Source organism: Castor canadensis, chromosome 11 (genome assembly GCF_047511655.1).
Source record: "Castor canadensis chromosome 11, mCasCan1.hap1v2, whole genome shotgun sequence".
NCBI lineage: Eukaryota > Metazoa > Chordata > Mammalia > Rodentia > Castoridae > Castor > Castor canadensis.
Genome location: NC_133396.1, coordinates 31,024,840 through 31,046,581, shown reverse-complemented (window position 1 = coordinate 31,046,581; position 21,742 = coordinate 31,024,840). Strand labels below are relative to the sequence as shown.

Sequence of the window (21,742 nt, the reverse complement as noted above, 5' to 3'; positions counted from 1 at the left end):
GCTCATAGTCATAGGGAAGAGGAGGAAAGCTTTAAATTAAATGTAAAATTGAAATTTTGGTTTAGACAGCAAGAAATAGAGATGTACATGGAGATACCTTTTTGAAGAAGAAAAATATGAGTGTGTGTATGTGTGTATAATTTTAAAGTTATTGAAGAGTTACCAAAGTATCAAGTACTTGAGGAGACTAGACCCATAGTCAGTTGCTGAGAAAATAATAAGAATTTTCTTTTTATTCACATGGAGGATACACTGTAAAAAATTGAGTTCAGGGCCCAAGAAGGAGGATTGACCCTGGTAAATAAACATCCAAGGATTTTCTTTTTGATCCTTGAAGGGCTATACATTAGAAGTAAGTGTAGCAAAAAGTAGACTAATTCCAGCTTTCACAAAGACTGAAGCCCAGCTATAAGGGGTTAGGGAGATCAAGGTGATAGTCTTCTGTTGTGACTATTGTCACAAGCCAAATCAAATCCTTTCTGAGGCAGGTGATATCTTTTATGGACCTCGGTTATCTCTGTAATTTTTCAAACACAATATTCAGAATTCAATTTAAGAAATAAGCAGGAAAAAAAGATAAGATTTAACCAAAAAGCACATACAAAAGAAGACTAGAGATGTAGACTGCTATGTGATCTAGATGTGACTGTTATGCGCTATCCTGGTTTTCTGACCATGCCTTCTGTTACGGCAGGTGTCTAAATTCTTGGCTCTTTCACAAAGGTATATCTGTAAATTCTTTGGAAACCTTTATCAGAATCTTTACCTGTAAGACATGCACTGTATGATTAATGTGTCCAAGAAATTAGATGACAAAATGAAGAATTTTAGCAGAGAACTAGAGACTATGAAAAAGAATAAAATAAAAACTATAGAACTAAAACATAGGAACTGAAATTAGAGCTGAACAGTTTAACAACAAATTATCTACAAAGAATAAATTGGGGGAAGGGGAGGATATAAGGAAAGGGTGTAGGAGGGTGAATATGGTGGAGATATCATGTACTCATGTATGAAAATGGAAAAATGAGACCTTTTGAAACTATCCTAAGAATGGGGGCAGGGGGCAAAAGGGCCATGATGGAGGGGGCGAATTTAACTGTGATATATTGTAAGCACTTGTAAATGTCATCTCCAGTCCAGCAATAACATGATGATAAAAAATAAAAAAAGAACCAGTTAGTGAGCTAGAAGAAAGATTAGAAGAAAACATCCAGAAGAATATAGGATGAGAGTAGCATTAAAAACAGGAGGATGAGAGGACAAAAGGAAAGAGAAAATGTGGCAGAAGCATACTTGAACAGATAGTGACTGAGATTTTCTAAAACTGATTTTAATAATAAAGTCATATTTTCAAGAAATGCTATAAACTCCAATAATAAGTAACAAAGAAAACCGTATCTATACAGAATATAGTAAAGCTAATAAAATCCAAACCCAAAGACAGCATCTTAAGATCATTCAATGGAACAACAACAACAACAAAAAAAAAAAAACAAAAGGAGATTACCTTCCAAGGTACTGCAAAGACTGATGGCTAACTTAGTAGCAATAAGGGAGGCTGGAAGACACGGGAATAATACCACTGAACTTCTCACACACACATGTGATAGCAGCTTTTTCTTGACCACATTTAGCTAGCTTGCAAAAGAGTTCCATTTGGGCACGTGTATATTTGATAGAAATTCATTTCACGTATTATGTATGATAAGATATATCTGCTTATAATTTTCAGTGGCTCCAGTTTTTCCCATGAGAACCTCAGAGAATTTGGAATTCAGGGAATTTTGGAGTTAATTTTTTTCTCTGTTTATGGAAGATAATTCTAATAGCTTTTGGAGTTTGAAAACATTTTCAAAGCTTGCCTTTGGTCCTCTATCATCCAGCCATTCTACAAACACTGAGCAACTATTATGTATCTGTTAGTTTCTTAAATGATGTGATTATAAGCTGTGATATATTCACTCTCTATGAGGAGATCCTCATGCAAAGGGTAGTAAAGACAGTATGTAGTAATTGCAGTGCTGTGTGATAATTTCAATTATAAGTACAAGCATGAGACAGCAGGGTTTTCTAACTCAACATGGGGAAAGAAGACACAGCTCCTAAAAGAACTGACAAATGTGATGAGATCAGGAGATAGCTGTATTTTCTTTTTTGGAGTGAAAAGCAAAACAATGATTCCAGGAATAGAGATGTCCATGCGCAAAAGCCCCAAAAATGAAAGAGGAAGTCATCTGGTCTCTCTCCTTTATTCTCAACTACAGTAGATGAGCTCCTTCCTGCAGCCAGGAAATACAACTCCCAGCAGTTCAAAAATTATAATGCTCAAGCTTAGCAAACTCAGTGGAAAAATGAAGCCTTTCCCTACTGTTCATTTGTAATTTTCTAGAGATGAATGCTGATTGAATTTGCTTAGCTCTTGGGCCCATGCCCCAGACTATTTAGATTTGAAGAGGAATGTAATTCCAACATGGAACAACCCTGAAGCATGTTCCTAGGGTCTGATTAGAGAAGGATCAATAATTCCCATCGCCAGTGGAAACACATAGGGAAGAGGAGGGGTAGGATATCAAGGGATAAAATGTTAAAAAATAAATAAAGTCTATCAAACTCTTTCAGTCTAAACAGTTAGGGTTGTCTTCAACCCTGTTCTCAAGGGTTTCTTTGTGTTATTGTAGTAAGAAGATTGAATGTACGTCTGAATTCCTGGCCAGTTTCACCACTTAATTCTTATGTCACCCTAAGCAAGTCACCTTGACTTCTGTGTTTATAAAAATATGCGCTATGTCATATTGGCTAGATTGTTATTATTATTTTGGTGGGACTGGAGTTTTGAACTCAGGGTTTCCAGGTACTTCACTGCTTGAGGCACCCCTTTAGTCCTTGGTTAGATTCTTGAAAAATTAAATGAGGTCATCTATTAGAGTTCCTCCTCCAAGCCCTTGCACTCAATTCCTGTTTAGATTTCCTTTGCTCAAGTAGTTAGGTAATCAGATCTGGGGTGAGATTTGTATATAAACAACTCAGGTATTCTCAAGATTGAGAGACCATGGGAAAGGGCTGAGTTGGTGTGAGAGGAATAGAAATTTCAGTCATGGTCGAGAAGAGGATTTGGACTGGTGAATAAGATTCCTTAGCTTTTGAGTTGACTCTGATACCTTTTGTGTGCCTGTGTGTCCATATCTATAAGTCTTAAAAATATTAAGCAAATTAAAGGTAATTTATTGATGCTACAAATGATACTAAAGAATGAAGGACAAGAGAAAAGAATTTCATGATGTAAATGTAACTCCATCCTTTGGGTGAATTATTTACCATTTATGCTAATTACCTGCAATATAATAAGAACTTCTAACTTTATGAAATATGATTCAGATGAAACTTGTGGCAGGTTGCACTGGATAACAACAGTTATCTGTGTTTATGCAAGCTCAGCCTTGCTGGGCTGTTGCTCTTGAAGCTTGGCTCTCCTTTGCTTGAACATTTAACTGTGAGAAAAACTGCTGAGAAGGCAAATGTGGATAGAGCAGATGTCCTAGTGAGTCTTATCTTGGTCTTCCCTGTCTTTCCTTCTCTGTGACCTTGACAGTTACATCTTGATTGGACTTCTTTCCTGGAATATGTTCAAATTTCTTAGGCATGCTGAGAAAAGAATTGGAAGCTGATGAGAATGAGAAATGCTATAATTACTAAGTATTTTAATATTGAAAAAGAAATTGGAGCTTTAAATTTATTTTCATTAATAACACAAGACACTGGCTCCTTTCCTATCCTCTCCATCCTTATTCCTTCTCTTCCCTCCCTTTCTCTCTTTTTTTTCTTCCTTTCTCTTTCTTAATCTTTGTTGGATAAAAACAATAATAAAATAGAAATTTAGAAATAGACAGAATTGAAATAAACATGGTACAATCATTATCTGAAAATAAGAAAATTTAGCTGACTTTAAAAATTGTTCGTGTAATTATCCTTTTAAAATACCAGTGTGGCTGTGGATGGGAAGGATCTTTCTGCAGCCACAGCTTACGCGCTGCCATGGAAACATCTGGGCTGCCATGTTAACCATGAAGCTTGTCAAAAAATCAACTTTGGCATGGGGAAATGACAGTGAATGGAACATAATTTTGACCATGGAGGATCTTGCATTAAGCAAAGCATATGTAAAACTGTCTCTAGAGACAGGAAGAAAATACGGGTGAGTCTCCTTCTGCAAGCATCCTCATTAAGATGGATAGCAGAGGACTCCTGCCTGGGATAGAAAGAGACCTCTGCTGACGTCTCCTCTTCCATTGTCCCATTTGTTTGCTTGTTTTTCATTGTTTTGTTTTTGTATTTTACATATGCATTGTGTTTATTAATTGTTAAAAATGTCCTCTGAAAATGGATTTCCTCTAGCAAGCTAATTTAGCTGTACATTCAATCAAATTTGAAACCAAACTAAATTATTTCTCCTTTAGGGTAGATTCCTCTGAAAATCATCTCCAGACTTTGGCAGGAGTAACTTGACTGCCAGACTGGGAGGATAATGAGACTGAAGAAGAGTGGGGGAGGAAAGATCAGTACATTAGGTTCCTGTACACCTGTGTTTGAATCTTTTTTCTGCCCCTTATTTATTTGTGATCTCCGGCAACTGAGGCAGGGCAGAGACTCTGTATTTAGTCTTTGCCTATAAGATAGGAAAGGGAATAAGAGCTCAAGCAAGAGCTTTGTGAGTTTTTAAGTAAAATACAACTTGTCGTTAGCGTTGATGTAAGTCTCTTGAACTTTCACTTCCTTTTTCCCAGGGAAGGAGCCTTATCTAGAAGCCTTCCTGAGAGCCTTTCCTGGACTGCCATTGAGCAAAGAATGCCACCTGCTCCACTGTCACATATGGTGTGTCACACTGTGAATTAACAGAGCCTTCCCTCATTCATTCTTAAAGATACTTTATACTTATTAAGACACTGTGAAGGGAATCGCATTTGGCTAGTCAGTGAAGATGCTATGGTGAGCATGAACAACTTAAGCTCTGCCTTTCTGGAGCCTTCCTCTGACTGAGAGATAAAGGGGGAGGAGGAGAGAAAAAGAGCCACACAAATAGAAAAATAAATTACAAACTGTTGTACGTGCTACAAAGAAGAGAGAAAAAAGGGAATTAGGCTTTCCAACAGGAGGAAGATGAGGATAGATAAATATGGCTGAGGATAGACTATCAGAAGTGAAGCTCTAAAGGTCAGGGAGAGGAAAAGTATTCAGGAGACAGCATGTGCCAAGAACCTGGGGTGGAGAGGAAGTTGCCTCAATGAGTGAGGAATGGAAATAGGTCAGCATGTGTAGGTATGTGAGCCAAGGGAAGAGAGGCACAGGTTGAGATGGGGGGCACAGCTAGAGGTTAAATAGTGTTGGGTTTAGCAATTTTATTTTGTGTGAAATGGAAAACTTTCAAATGTTTTAAACAGTGGAGGAACATTGATCATTTCTTGGGCTATGTTACTGAGTCTTTTTGAGTTAGAATTCTAGTTATTTGGGGAACTATCTTAACATACTTGAACATTTAAGTATAAAATAAATTCTGGTTATCAACACTAAGAAAAATCTGTAGGTTGGAATGAGTTCATTTTGCTGTCACCTTAGCAGTTTAAATTGAAAACTAGGAGATGGAGATGGAGATGGAGATGGTTTTATTAGCAGAGGGTCACTTCATTTCCCATTTGTAACAGAGGCAAACTTAGGACACTGGTGGTTTTTTCAGAACTGAGGAATGGGAAAGAACAGACATGAGGCTTTTCATTAGAAAAGCAAGCACACAATTAATTGAAATTCTTTGACCTTAACTACATCTCAAGGTGGGTAACATATTGTTGGAGGATTTTGATAGCTTCCTATACTTTTTTACTAAAGCATTCAAGAATTCACTGAGCATTCTTTTCCTCAAGAGTATGAACAAAACTATGTTCCATTCTGCTTTCTGTCTTAAAACTTTTGTTTTGGGCAGAGTCCTGTCACTGTGTAAAAAATGCTAATTGGACATTTGATTCATCTGGACAGCTGTGAATGGAATTTTTGCTAAGCAGCAGCAGATGCAGACCTAAAACAGTATGGCAAATGGCCACTGGCATGGGTGGGAGGTTAGCTGCATGCACTGTGCTCTGATCCACAAGGATCTCCAAGTCTTTTTGTTTTTTCCTTGGAAGATTGTTACTAAATATTTCTATAAGTTAATCTTAGTAATTGTAAAGGGCCAACCTTAACAATTGGCATGGAAAGGGAGACTCTGTCACAGCCTTGACAGTGCTCCAAAGAGAGAATCGGTGGAGCTAGAGGGGAAAGATTGCTTCCCAGCTGAAAATGCAGAGCAGATGCTGTTATTATGAACAGAGCATTGCCTGCTTGCACTTTAGGTCCTGGATGGAGTTGTATGTCATGCTGGTCTCTAGGTAATACTCTTTAGTTTATTTAGGAATAAATGCCTTTGGAGATGAACCACCCTAATGCAGGAATTCTGTATGTTGAGAAGATGATATTGGTCTTTCTTATTTGCTTTTAAGTGTGGTGAATTGGTGAATCAATTTATATCAAATGCTGGTTCATTTTAAGTAGTTACAGTCAGCCAGGAATGAGCCCTGATAAAAACATTCATGGAAGTTACACTATACAAGCAAAAGTTATTGGTTCTATCTCTGAGATATTTTTAATTTCAGACTTTCCTTGATGATTTTGATGTGTACCCCTAGTTGAGGGCTATCTTGTCAACACAAGACTGTTTTAAGTTTCTGATCTCTAACATTAGCTCCACGTGGCCATAATCCACTCATGCATTGTGTATTTCGCATTCTGAAGGAAAAGTCAGGAAGAAATCAGATGGTTTGACTTCTCCACCGCCAGCGGGCTCATGCTCTTCCCTACAGTGCTCCTCTCTGTCCTGGCCTGAATTTCTGAAAGTGATCAGGACAACTTTTCCATTATAGATTCTCTGGTGGAAGCTGTAAGCTTGGTTCCCGTTGTGTGATCTGTCCTAGTCTTCCTCCTAGTCTTCAGTCTTTGTAAAGCAGGAAACTTTCCATTGGCCACTTTCATTTTGAGAGAAACCACATTTTCCTATGTGTACTTAAGTCTCTGGAATGTTTCCCTCCACAGAGTTCCTGAAGAAGGTCCACAGAGCAGTTCTCAACCCTTCCTGCATATTCAACTCACATGAGAGGTTTTTTTTAAATTCATACCTGCCCTCCCCACTCCACCCTCCCCACTCCACCCTCAAGAAATTCTTGTTTAATTAGTTGGGCCTGGGATATCTAAATTGTTTTAATTGCTTCCCAGGTGATTTTAATATGCAGCCAGATTTAAGAATCACTGGGCCATGAACATTCATTTGCTTTCCACAAGTTTAAGGATCTGATTTATTATATTAAGAATTCAGTAAGAAGAATTTGATTTTTATTCAAGCGTTGGCTGAATTTATTAGAAACACGCTGGAACGTATGCATGTTCTTCATCGTGATATTATTACGACTTGGCTATTTATGTTATCCTACAGATCAGATTGATTTGTCCAACATCTTTGGGTTTAGACTTCAAACCTCAGAGAAGTGTCATCAAGTCTATTCTAGCACCAGATAGGGCTATTCTTATAACATCCATTCATTCATTCTTTTTTTTTATATAAAATTTATGTTTTTATTAGTATAGTAATTATAGAAAGTAAGGAGTTTCATTATGTTATTTCCATATATACATATAATATACTTTGAGTATATTCACCCTCTTTATTACTCTCTCTTATTCTCCCCCCTCCCACTTCCTTTTCTATATCCCTGGTAGTCACCCTTTCACTTCCCCCCATACCGCACCCATTTAACATATGAGAGAAAACATGGGATACCTGTCTTTGGGGGACTGGTTTATTTAACTTTACATGGTGATCTTCAGTTCTATCCATTTTTCTGCTGGTGACATAATTTCATTCTTTATGGCTGAATAAAACTCCATTGTGCATATATACTACATTTTCTTTGTCCAGTCATCTGTTGATCGGCACAAAGACTGATTGTATAATTTGTCTATTGTGAATAGTACCATAATAAACATGAGTATGCAGCTATCTCTATAGTGAGCTAACTTTGATTTTTTTTTTTTGGCAGTACTGAGGTTGAACTCAGGGCCTTGCACTTGCTAGACAAACTCTCTATTACTTGAGCCACGCTTCCAGTCTGATTTTTTTTTTATTCATATGTGCATACAAGGCTTGGGTCATTTCTCCCTCCTGCCCCCACCCCCTCCCTTACCACCCACTCTACTCCCTCCCTCTTCCCCTTACCCCCTCAATACCCAGCAGAAACTATTTTGCCCTTATTTCTAATTTTGTTGTAGAGAGAGTATAAGCCATAATAGGAAGGAACAAAGGTTTTTGCTGGTTGAGATAAGGGTAGCCAAACAGGGAGTTGACTCACATTAATTTCCTGTGCGTGTATGTTACCTTCTAGGTTAATTCTTTTTGATCTCACTTTTCTCTAGTTCCTGGTCCCCTTTTCCTACTGGCCTCAGTTGCTTTTAAGGTAACTGCTTTAGTTTCTCTGTGTTAAGGGCAACAAATGCTAACTAAGTTTTTAGGTGCCTTACCGATCCTAACACCTCCCTTGTATGCTAAAGCTTTTATCATGTGCTCAAAGTCCAATTCCCTTGTTGTGTTTGCCCTTGATCTAATGTCCACATATGAGGGAGAACATATGATTTTTGGTCTTTTGGGCCAGGCTAACCTCACTCAGAATGATGTTCTCCAATTCCATCCATTTACCAGCGAATGATAATATTTCGTTCTTCTTCATGGCTGCATAAAATTCCATTGCGTATAGATACCACATTTTCTTAATCCATTCGTCAGTGGTGGGGCATCTTGGCTGTTTCCATAACTTGGCTATTATGAATAGTGCCATAATAAACATGGGTGTGCAGGTGCCTCTGGAGTAACCTGTGTCACAGTCTTTTGGGTATATCCCCAAGAGTGGTATTGCTGGATCAAATGGTAGATCAATGTCTAGCTTTTTAAGTAGCCTCCAAATTTTTTTTCAGAGTGGTTGTACTAGTTTACATTCCCACCAACAGTGTAAGAGGGTTCGTTTTTCCCCCGCATCCTCGCCAACACCTGTTGTTGGTGGTGTTGCTAATGATGGCTATTCTAACAGGGGTGAGGTGGAATCTTAGCGTGGTTTTAATTTGCATTTCCTTTATTGCTAGAGATGGTGAGCATTTTTTCATGTGTTTTTTGGCCATTTGAATTTCTTCTTTTGAGAAAGTTCATTTAGTTCACTTGCCCATTTCTTTATTGGTTCACTAGTTTTGGGAGAATTTAGTTTTTTAAGTTCCCTATATATTCTGTTTATCAGTCCTTTGTCTGATGTATAGCTGGCAAATATTTTCTCCCACTCTGTGGGTGTTCTCTTCAGTTTAGAGACCATTTCTTTTGATGAACAGAAGCTTTTTAGCTTTATGAGGTACCATTTATCTATGCTATCTCTTAGTTGCTGTGCTGCTGGGGTTTCCTTGAGAAAGTTCTTACCTATACCTACTAATTCCAGAGTATTTCCTACTCTTTCCTGTATCAACTTTAGAGTTTGTGGTCTGATATTAAGTTCCTTGATCCATTTTGAGTTAATATTGGTATAGGGTGATATACATGGATCTAGTTTCAGTTTTTTGCAGACGGCTAACCAGTTTTACCAGCAGTTTTTGTTGAAGAGGCTGCTATTTCTCCATCGTATATTTTTAGCTCCTTTGTCAAAGACAAGTTGGTTATAGTTGTGTGGCTTCATATCTGGGTCCTCTATTCTGTTCCACTGGTCTTCATATCTGTTTTTGCGCCAGTACCATGCTGTTTTTAATTGTTATTGCTTTGTAATATAGTTTGAAGTCAGGTATCGTGATACCTCCAGCATTGTTCTTTTGACTATTGCCTTGGCTATTCATGGCTTCCTGTGTTTCCATATAAATTTCATGGTAGATTTTTCTATCTCTTTAATGAATGTCATTGGAATTTTGATGGGAATTGCATTAAACATGTAGATTACTTTTGGGAGTATAGACATTTTTACTATGTTGATTCTACCAATCCATGAGCATGGGAGCTCTCTCCACTTTCTATAGTCTTCCTCAATCTCTTTCTTCAGAAGTGTATAGTTTTCCTTGTAGAGGTCTTTCACATCTTTTGTTAGGTTTACACCTAGGTATTTGATTTTTTTTTTGAGGCTATTGTAAATGGAATTGTTTGCATACATTCTTTTTCAGTTTGCTCTTTGTTAGTGTATAGAAATGCTAATGATTTTTCTATGTTGATTTTATATCCTGCTACCTTGCTATAGCTATTGATGATGTCTAGAAGCTTCTGAGTAGAGTTTTTTGGGTCTTTAAGGTATAGGATCATGTCGTCTGCAAATAGGGATATTTTGACAGTTTCTTTATCTATTTGTATTCCTGTTATTCCTTCTTCTTGCCTAATTGCTCTGGCTAGGAATTCCAGTATATGTTGAATTCATTCATTCTTAATTCATTCATTCATTCATTCACCAAACAATTACCGAGTTCTTCCAATTGTGCCAGAAATGGTGGTGGATAGTGGGGCAAAATACATTTGAAGGAACTCAAAGTTAAGCTGTGGGGAATTGATGGGCAAACAAATAGTCATAATATCATAAAAAGTTATACTGGAGAAGTGGATATAAGAGAAGGTCACAACAAAAAGTCTGATTAGTTCTCTATGGTGGATAAGGTATATCTAAAAATAGACAAGTTGAACCAGGTGAATGGAAGCTCAAAAAGTGTATCATATAGGTTGGATAGACAATTCTGAGCAAAAAGAAGATTGTTTCACAAAGCTATGAGAATTCTCAATGGCACTCTATGTATTGTAATTTGACAGTAGTTTGATGTGTGGCAGGGAATGGTGCATTAGTAGGTAGGGATTGCACAATGGAACTTGTTGGCAAATAGGTCATGAAGTATCATAAGGAAATTGAGACCTTAAGTATATTTTATAATAGATTTGATGAAGAGTGAATCATTATGTAGAAATATGATAGAAGAAAGAGGATGTGACTCAATGGTGATAGACTGGGGAAACTTAGCAAGGCCTGTTTGCTCAAATTCTTCTCTGTGTCCCTTTATCTTCAGAAATAAGGATGTTCTTTTCCTCCTGGTATAGGAAGGGCACTTCTCATATGAGGGTCAAGAATGGTAGTGGGAAAGTTAGAGAGATCTTCCTGCTTCTGTCATTTTTCAATATTCCAAGATGGTATGTTTTGGGGTTGTGAGTCCCAAGTCTCATCATTTTCCTCACTTTTTGTTCTTTGATGCTAATGTTATTCTTGTCCCAAACCAACTTGTGTCTTATTTTTAGGGAGGTTGTCCTGAAACACAGTGCCTATGGGACAAAATGGAATATAAGTAGTTATTGCCTGGCTACTTATGAAGGTGACTTGTCATTTCCTATTACGTTGAAAGGCAGCATGGTGAATTGGCCTTTACTCAGAAAGTGGGATACAATGAAGAGTGCAAAATGTGAATAACACTCATGTGCCACAATAAATATATATCTGGCTTTTGTCCATGGTTCCTAGCATACAGCTTCTAAAATCCTTGGATTCTCCACAGAATCCAAGGTAAAGCACTTTTGTATGCTAACAAAAAGACTGGTGGCTGAAGCTACTAGATAACTTCTACAGAGAAGTGAGAGGATAGAGGTTAAGTTCAATCACAGTAGTCAATGATTTAATCAATCATTTATTTGTAATGAACTCTCCTTTAAAATGCCTAACAATGGGCTCTGGAGAGCTTCTGGATTGGTGAACATATCAAGATGGTAGGAGAGTGGTATTGTGGTATTCCTGGAGAAAGCATGGAAGCTCCTTGCACCCCTGTCCCCAATACTTTGTCCTATTCATCACTTCCATTTAGCTAATTCTGAGTTGAATCTTTTATAATTATCTGGTAATAGTGAATAAAGTACTTTCCTGAGTTCTATGAGTGGTTCTAATAAATTGTCGAGTCTGGGGAGGACCCATAAAGTATGTGAGAACCCATACTTTATGACAAATCAGTCAGAAACACCAAGACTTGTGACTGGTGTCTGCTATTGGAGGTAGCCTTGTAAAACTGAACCCTTAGTTTCTGGGGTGTGCTATAATGCTGGGTATCTAGTGTCAGAAATATTCTGAATTGTTGGGTATCCAGTTGGTGTCCAGAAGTTTAAAGAATTGGTGGTTATGTTGGAGAACACCTCAAGTTGTCATTGTGACTTCAAAGACATGGTTTGGTGGTCAAGCATGAACGTTATAGTAATAGAATTAAAGAGTTGGAGACTGAGAAAGATCTAGAAAAGGGACTGGATGAAATGGAGACCAGAGAAAGGACTGCAATAGATAAACTGTAACAGAAGACTTCTTTTATGGGTTGAATCTAAAAATGTCCCCTGAAATTTAATGAGTTAAGGTCTTGGTTGCCAGTTGATAGGCTTTTCAATGGTGATTGGATCATGAGGGCTCTAACTTCATCAATGGATTAACAAATGGACTATCTGTTGTCTTTGGATCCTTCCTTTCTTTCTCTGCCTCCTACCCACCATGAGGTGAACTAGTTTGCTCCACCACATGCTCCCCGTCATGATATTCTGCCTTCCCATTCATGGACCTAGTAGCAACAGGACCAAATTACCATGGACTGAAACCTCTGAGACCATAAGCCAAAATAAATCTTTCTTTTAAGTTTTTCAATGTCAGTTATTTTGTCACAGCAATGCAAAGTAACTAATACAACTTCCATGACCTCGGAAAAAGGTACTGTGTAGGTAAAAGTTGAGGGCCACGATCTGGTATTTTACAAGTAGGAAGGATCGTCCATTGTCACAACCATTTGGAATAATTTTTTTCCAGGGAAATAAAGACTATGATTGTCTTCCATTGTGAAGAATACCCTTTCTCCAGTAGTGCTGGCAGCACAGAGGCAGATGGAAATGCAGAATCTCAAGTCTCATCCCAGACTTACGAATCCAACTCAGCATTCTGACTCTCCAGTGTCTCACGTGCACATTATGGTTTGAGGAGCACTGTTGGATGTATTTGATCATTATTTTCAAATTAGAATGTGGGTTCTAGTATCCCCCTTACCACTCTCCATCATGTGAAATCTAAAAAAAACCTACTGTCCTTGACTCTCAGCTCCCTCATCCAGATAGTGGGAATGAAAGCTCTGCACTCCTTGTTTTTAGACTTGTTGGGAAGAACCAATGAAATTTGAATGTGAAGGTAATATAATATGAAAACTGAAAAGAGCCCTGGAAATGAAGTAACTCCAGTTGCTTTAAGTTCATGATATTGGGGAAGGGACATTGACCTTTTCCAAGGCTATCACTTATGAGTTTAAATTTATTGCTACATTCTTTCTCTCTAGCTTCAAGTAAACCTCACTGTGTGTGAAGATGTAAGTAAGTCAGCAGATGATGCATTTATTTTTGAACACGTTAATTTCTTTATCAGCTCTATTTATTTTCAGAGGGCATCACTGTATTACATTAATGCCTTGAGTTGTTAACAATACCAGCTGGCACTGTAGGGCATCACTTATATGCACAGTGTAAAAGTTCTGGGGATAGCAGGAAAATTGCCTCCTAAACCACAATGCTGGATCTCCTTCATGGAGTGCTTGCTATCTCTCTTTGGGAACAGATCCATCATTTCCTCCTCTGTTCCAAAGCCCTTTGTTTATGATATTACTTGATTTCAGTACAATTTATTTTATTTGTCTGTGGGTTTTGAAGTCTTAAGTGGGCAGGAACATCATATTTTCTTCTTTATCTTTGCATCGCTAGAACTTGCCACATAGTAGGAATATGAGAAACTTCTTTGGCATTTAGTGGTAGAAGGAAATATAAAATCTACCATTTTATTCTTATTATCTCATTCTCAGTATAAATGGACCTTCCTCATATAGGGTCATTCTTGATGATACTGATCAGACCCTGTGTACCCATAGGCTCCCCTGGCACCCTTTCAAAGTGCTCACCTCACATGCATGTACATCTTTAATGAATGTCTTTCCCAATACCTTGGTGAGCTCCCTAAGGGAAGACATTTCTGTTCTGTTCTCCATATCCCCAGGGCTTAGAACAGAGATTGTCATATTGTGGGTGCTTCATAAGTATTTATCTGATTAAAATGAGTGGCCCAATGGAGATTTCAATTTTTGAAGATTCCTACCTTTGTGGTTCCTTTCTGAAACAAATTTAGCTCAGCAGTAAAACCTCCCTAGTTGGAAATCTGGCCAAGTTCTTCCTATTTTAGGAATTTTCCCTGTTTTAATCAGCTTTTTGTCAAAAACACCCAAGATAATCAACTTGGGTGTTTATTTTGGCTAGTGGTCTCAGAGGTTTCAGTCCATGGTTGTTTGGCTTTATTGTTTTTGGTTTTGTGATGAGGCACTGCATCATGGCAGCAGGAACATGTGGTGGAAGAGGCTGCGAACCTCATGGCAGCCAGGAAACAATGAGAGAGAGAGGAAGGGGTAGGGGTCCCAATATCCCTTTCAAGGGCATGTCTTCAGTTACCTAACTTCCTTTCACTAGGCCACATCTACTAAAGGTTCTGCTACCTCCCAACAGTATAAGAGACTTGTGGCCAACCATTTAACATATGAACCTTTGGGAACATTTAAGATCCAAACCTTAATATTCACAATCAGTCTTTTTCTTTAGTAACCTATAGCCTGGAGGTAGGAGAGTAACAGTTATTGAGTCCCTACATTTAACAATATATAAATATTACTCTTCTAGAAAGGAGAATGATGCATGGCCAACAGTTTTTAAGGGACAATGGTAAGGTTCCAACCCTGCTTAACTAAGTTTACATTCATGACCTATTTCTGCTGACCTATTGCTGTGATGCACATGGAAGAGGATTACATGTTTTGTCTGTTATCTATTCTTTAAGAACCTTGTCTAAATAGAGCCACAGAACTGGTCCAAGTCAAAGAAGAGTGGCACTTTGAATTTATTTCCTTGTACAGTTTATTTTCAACAATAATCATTTTATAACTCACCCTTGCCAATTTCACACTAAACTGTCTCCTTCCAACTGGGACACGTAACTTGACCTTGTACTTGCTTCATCTCTCAGATCGAGGTCAGTGATGCTCAGCCTGTTTCTCCTGGATGCTTGACGATGTGAGGGTTGATCCTTTCATCCATTTGTAAGCTCAAAGTAAGCTGTGATGCAAATGCAATAGGATTTTCTGGAAATCCACCTTTTTGTCTCTCAGATAAACTGTCTTGGCTATTATATACACAGAGCTCATTCAAGTCACAAAGTAATAGGTTTAATTATGATGTTTTCATATGCATACATGATGTACTTCGATCATATTCATACCCCATCACCCTCTCTTATATCCTTCCTCCCTTCCTCTGGTGCCCTTTACCCCTAAATAATCCCTCTTCTACTTTCATGTCTCTTTGTGTGTTTTTTAATCTAGATTACACATCAGCGACAACTCAAGCAATATTTGTCTTTCTGAGCCTGGCTTACTTCACTTAATACAATAATCTCCAGTTACATTCATTTTCCTGAAAATGACATAATTTTATCTTTCTTTTGGTATATATACCACATTTTGCTTATCAATTTGTTTTCTGATGGGCACACAGGCCGATCCCATAATTTGGATGGCGTGTATAGTGCCACAATTATTATGGGTATGTAGGTATCTCTATTGTATGTTGACTTTGATTCCATTGGGTATATTTCCAAGCATGGTATAGCAGGATTATTATATGGTAGGTGTATTTTTAGCTTTTTGAGGAACCTCCATATTGATTTTCCACAGTGGCTGGACTAATTACATTCCTACCAACCATGTATAAGGGTTACATTTTCCTTGAATCCTTCTCAACATTTGTTGCTGTTTGTCCTCTTGACCACAGCTATTCTGACTGGGGTGAGATGGAATTTCAATGTAGTTTTGATTTGCATTTCCTTTATGGCTATTGACCTTGAACATTTCTCATGTATTTATTGGCCACTTAAACTTCTATCTTTCAGAACTGACTGGTCAATTCATTTGCCCATTTATTGGATTATTTGTTCTTTTGGTGTTTAATTTTTTTAGTTCTTTATATATTCTGCATATTAATTCCTTGTCAAATGCTGGTAAAGATTTTCTTCTATTCTGAACCTTCATACAGTGTTAGTGGGAATGTAAATTAGTACAACCTCTATGGAAATCAGTATGGAGGTTCCTTCAAACACTAAAAATAGACTTACCTTTTGATCTTTCCATATCACTCTTTGGCATATATTCAAAGGAGTAGTAATCAATATACAAGACAAATTCCTGCATACCCATGTTTATTGCAGTTCTCTTCCCAATAAGCAAACTATGGAAACAGCTGAAGTGTCCAACAACCACTGAATGGATAATGAAATTATGTCATTTTCAGGAAAATGGATGGAACTGGAGATCATGCTGAGTGAGAGAATGCTCTCACTCATAGGCCTAGGGACATCAATGTAAATAGGGGACTGTCTGGGGGCAATTAGTGGGATGGGGAATGGGGAAAGGAAAGGATACTGAAGAGTGAAGAGGATCAAAATATACTTTATATATACATATGCATACAGTATAATGAAACCCACTAAGCACTGTTTATGAAAGGTGGGAGGAGGAAGGTGGGAATGGAAATATAATGGAGGGGGGGATTTGTTCAAAGTATACTGTATGCATGTATGGAAGTATCACAATGAAATCCCCTCATATTATTAGTATAGCCTAATTAAAAAATAAAATAAAGATTTAAAAAAGACACAACAAAGATTTTCTCCTGTTCTGTAGTTGGTATCTTTACTTTGGAATTGTTTCCTTTGTTGTGGATTGGTTTTTGAGTTGATGTAACCCTATTTGTCAACTCTTGTTCTTATTTCTTGAGAAATTGGAGTCTTACTCAGAAAGACATTGCTTATGCCTATATCTTCAAGTGTTTCCCCTATGTTTCCCTCTAGTAGTTTCAAAGTTTTAGGTCTTACATTAAAGTCTGATTCATTTTGAGTTGACTTTTGTATAGGGTGAGAAATAGGGGTCTAGTTTCAGTGGATATCCAGTCTCCCCAAAATCATTTGCTAAAGAGACTGCCTTTTTTCCAGCACATGTTTTGGCAACTTTGCCAAGAATCAGATGGCTGTAGCTGCAGAGGTCCTCTAGTCTATTCCATTGGTCTATATGTCTCATTTTGTGCTAGTACTCTGCTGTGTTTGATACTATGGGTCTAGTACGAAAGTGTAGTATTGAGATACTTCCAGCATTGTTGTTTTTGCTCAGGCTATTCAGAGTATTTTGTGCTTCTATAAGAATTTTAGGATGGTGTTTCCTATTTTTTTTGAAGAATGTCATTGGAATTTTCATGGGTATTGCATTGAATATGTAAATTACTTTTGGTAATATAGTCATTTTTTTCAGTATTAATTCTGCCAATCCATGAACATAAGTGGTCTTTCTATCTCTTAGCATCTTTAATTCTTTCTTCAGTGTTTTAAAGTTTTCACTGAAGAGGTCTTTCACCTCCTTGGGTAGGTTTATCCCTAGGGTTTATATATTTTTGGGGGGGCTATTATGTATGGGATTATTTTCCTGACTACCTTCTCAGCATGTTTGTTGTTGGGTTATAGAAAAGCTACTGATTCTGCATGTTGACTTTGTATCCTGTACTTGCTGAAAGTGTTTAACAGATCTGAATTTTTTGGTGGAGTCTTAGGGTCTTTTAAGCATAAGGTCATATTGTCTGCAAACACATATAAGTTTTTGGTGGTACTGGAGTTTGATCCTTAGGGATTTGTGCTTGTTAGGCAGGAGCTCTACCACTTGAGCCACACACAGACCTAAATAGGGATAATTTGAGGTTTTAATTTCCTATTTTTATTCCTTTTATTTCTTTGTCTTGCCTTATTACTCTGGCTAGGTATCCAAGCATATATTGAATAAAAGTGGAGTGAATACTCTTCTCTCATTCCTGATCTTAGAATAAATGATTTCAGTTTTTCTCATTGGCTATCAGTTTGTCATATATAACCTTAATTATTTTGCTGTATGTTACCTCTTTTTTTTAGTTTCTTCAGAGTTTTTATCATGAAGGTACATTGAATTTTGTCAAAGACTTTTTCTGCATCTAGTAAAATGAGCATGTGATTTTTGTTCCTGATTCTATTTATGTGCTGTATTACATTTATTGACTTGCATATATTGTACCATCCTTGGATCCCTGGAATGAAATCAACTTGATAATGTTATATTTTCTTTTGATGTGTTATTGAATTTGGTTTGCAAATATTTTACTGAGAATTTTTGTGCCTATGTTCATTAGGGAACTTGGTCTACTTTTTTGTTATTGTGTCCATATCTTGTATGAGGGTAATATTGGCTTTGTAGACTGAGTTTGGTAGTGTTTCTTCCCTTTCTATTTTATGGAATAGTTTGAGGAGCACTGGTATTAGTTCTTCTTTAAAAATCTGATAGACTTCAGCAGTGAATCCATCAAGTTCTTGGATTTTTCTTGTTGGGAGACTTAATTCCTGCTGCAATCTCGTTGCTCATTACAGATATATTTTAAGTTGTTTATATCCTCTTCATTCAATTTAGGTAGATCATATGTGTCTAGAAATGTAATCCATTTCTTTCAGATTATGCAATTATTAGAAAATATTCTTTAATAATCATCTGGATTTCCTTGTTATCTGTGATAAACCCCTTTTAATCTAATTTTATTTAAGAATTGGTCTTCTCTTTCTTTCAGTTAGTTTGGATAAGAGTTTGTCCATCTCGTTTATCTTTTCAAAGATCACCTCTGTTTGATTCTTTGTGTTGTTGTTTTAGTCTCCATTTCATTAATTTCTGTCCTGATCTTTATTATGTTGCCCCATGTACTAATTGGGTTTGACTTGTTCTTGTTTTCCTAAAATCTTGAGGTGCATCATTTATCTGAGATCTCTTTTATTTTTTTAATGTAGGCACTCATAGATATAAACTTCCCTCTTAGAAATGCCTTTGCTGCATTCCAAAGGTTCTGGTAAATTCTGTTTTTATTTTCATGTAATTCTAGAAATTTTTAAAATTTCCTCTGTGATTTGTTCAATGACTCACTGATTATTCAAAAGTATATTGTTCAGTCTCCATGTGTTTGTTTAGTTTCTCTTGCTATTGACTTCTAATTTTATTGCATTGTGGTTTGATAAGATACAAGAAATTATTTCATTTGTTGGTATTTGTTAAGACTTGTTTTATGGCCTAAAATGTGATCTGTTTTGGAGAAAGTTCCACAGACTACTGAGAAGAATGTGTGCTTTGCTGCTCTGGACAGAATACTTTTTATATACCTTACAAGAATATTTGATCTATGGTGCAGTTTAGCCCTGAATTTCTTTGTTGACTTTTTGTCTGGATGATCTGGGTAATGATGAGAGGGGGGTATTGAAGCCATACACTATTTTTGGATCTTCACCTATCTGTTCCTTTATATCCAATTTTTTTGATGAAATTGTGTGTACCAAAGTTCAGTACATGTATTTACAATTGTTATATCTTCTCAATGGATTGTTTTATTTATTTATGTAATGAACTTCTTTACATCTTTTGACTAAGTTTGGCTTGAATACTACTTGTCAGATATAAGTATAGATATTCCTGCTTGATTTTGGCCTCTATTTGATTGATATAGCATCATTTTTCATCCTTCCACTTTAAATCCCTGTGTGCCTTTGCCAGTGAGGTGTGTTATTTCCAGACAGCAAACATTGGACTTGTATTTTTAATCAAATGAACCATTTTATTGTCTGTGCCTCTTAATTGGAGAGTTAAGACCATTTACATTTATGGTTATTGTTGAGAAGTATTTGTTGATTCTTGTAATACTTGTCCTTGTTGATTCAAGTAATGTTTTTCTGTCTCCCTTATCCATCATAGAAGTTTGTTGGTTTACTGAGTTGAACATTTGACTGTTTCCTAATTTTCATTTGTTCATCTATTCCTCTCATGAAATTTATTTTCCCAAGCTTTCATGTTTGTAACTGCTTTTCTTCCTGTGTAGGATTCCTTTAGGTATCTTCTGTAATGCTGGCTTAGTGGTCATGAATAGCTTTAGTATGTGCTTATCTTGGACAGTGATTTTTAAAGGTTACTGTTGGATATAATAATAACTTTTGGCAGTTAGTTACCCTTAGGGTGTGGAATCCATATTTTCCTGGATGTTAGTGTTTCTACTGAGAGGTCTGGTATAATTCTGATGAGTTTACCTTTGTAAGTAAGTTGACATTTTTCTCTCTGCTTTGTAGTTGGCATTTTAACTATAATGTCATGTTGAGTGGTTCTTTCCTGGTCATGTATATTTGGGGTTTTAAATGCCTCCTGTACTTGGATGTCTATATTTTTCCCTAGATTTGGGAAATTTTTTCATATAATTTTATTCAATAGGTTCTCTATGCCTTTAATTTGTATCACAGCTCCTTCTTCTACCTCATGGATTCATATGTTTGGTCTCTTGATCATGCCTAGAATTCTTGAAGGTTATGCTTGGTCATCTTTCTCTTTTTTTTTCTTTCTTTTTTTTGGTGGCATGGGTGGCACAGAATTTGAACTCAGGGCCTTATGCTTTTTAGGCAGGTGTTCTTACCACTTAAGTCACTCCACCAGCCCTATTTTTTTTCTTTATTGCTGTCTGAATGTAATATTTACTTGACTTTTGTCTCCAATCCTTGATATTCTTTGTTTTTTTTTTTTTTGGTGTAATCTATTGGTGGTTTCTGCTGTGTCATTTTTTAAAGTTGATTTATTTATTGAGTTTTTATTTCCAACATTTCCATTTGATGTTTTAAAGGATTTCAATTTCTTTGCTGAATTTCTCACTCATGTTGCTGACTTTCTCATCCAGGTCTTGAATTGACATCTTTACTATATCCTTCTGTTTGTTTGAATCCTCTTTGTAATCACTGATCAGTTTTGAAACTGACTTTTAAGTTCTTTGGCATTTCAACCATTTCAGTATCATCGTTTCTTTATTGAGGAGTTAATTTGCTTTTAGAGGAGTCATGTTGCCTTGCCTTTTCATATTTCTTGTGTTTCCATGCTATAATTTGCACTTTTAACATTTAGTTTCAGATTCATGAAGATGCAAGGATATGATGGTTGTCTCTAACCCACCATTTTCCCTACCAAGGTGCATGTTTCATGAAGTTTAGAGAGGAAAAATGGTAATTACTGATTCCCTGATAATCTTTATTAAAATATTTCTCATCATTATTTTTCATTATTCTACTAGTTAATGTTTTCCTTGATACTTTGAATCATCTTTTCAACATTTCTTTGTAAAATATATGTCTGATGACTATGTTGGGTCAGGCACTCAGCTAGATACTGAGAATACAAAAGGAAAAAAATCATGGATTTTGACTTTAAATATGATTCATTACTATAGAAAGAATCATGTCTGCCTAGGGATTCAGGGAAGTGTTCCCAGAGGAGGAAGATTTTGGCAGTCTGGATAGATGAGAAGAATGCTCACATCTGGAAGCAGACAGTGACTGAAAAGGATAACAAATGGGTATGGTTACAGTAGGGTAAGAAAGGATACAAAAGCAATTCATTATTAGTTCAATAAGTTCTGAACAAGTACTGTTATTTATTGCCTTTAAAGGAGGAAAAAGAGTCTTTTTAAAGAAAGGAATGTCTGAAAACATTTCAAGATCAT

At 36.7% G+C, this 21,742-nt stretch overlaps 1 protein-coding gene across 7 annotated transcripts in view; it reads right to left on the bottom strand.

The window, feature by feature from the left end:
* Positions 1-3,282: 3,282 nt before the first annotated feature.
* The window catches only part of Stxbp4 (syntaxin binding protein 4), a 201,915-nt gene continuing 183,455 nt past the window's right edge, over positions 3,283-21,742 (bottom strand). For 5 of the 7 annotated variants that reach the window (XM_074046086.1, XM_074046085.1, XM_074046087.1 and 2 more), the window contains one exon: positions 3,285-3,645. In XM_074046086.1, the coding sequence (XP_073902187.1) occupies positions 3,593-3,645 (53 nt within the window). In that variant the 3' untranslated portion in view covers positions 3,285-3,592. Of the gene's footprint in view, positions 3,646-18,042; positions 21,576-21,742 lie in introns of those variants that run through there. The other 2 variants (XM_074046092.1, XM_074046090.1) reach the window with 2 other exon arrangements.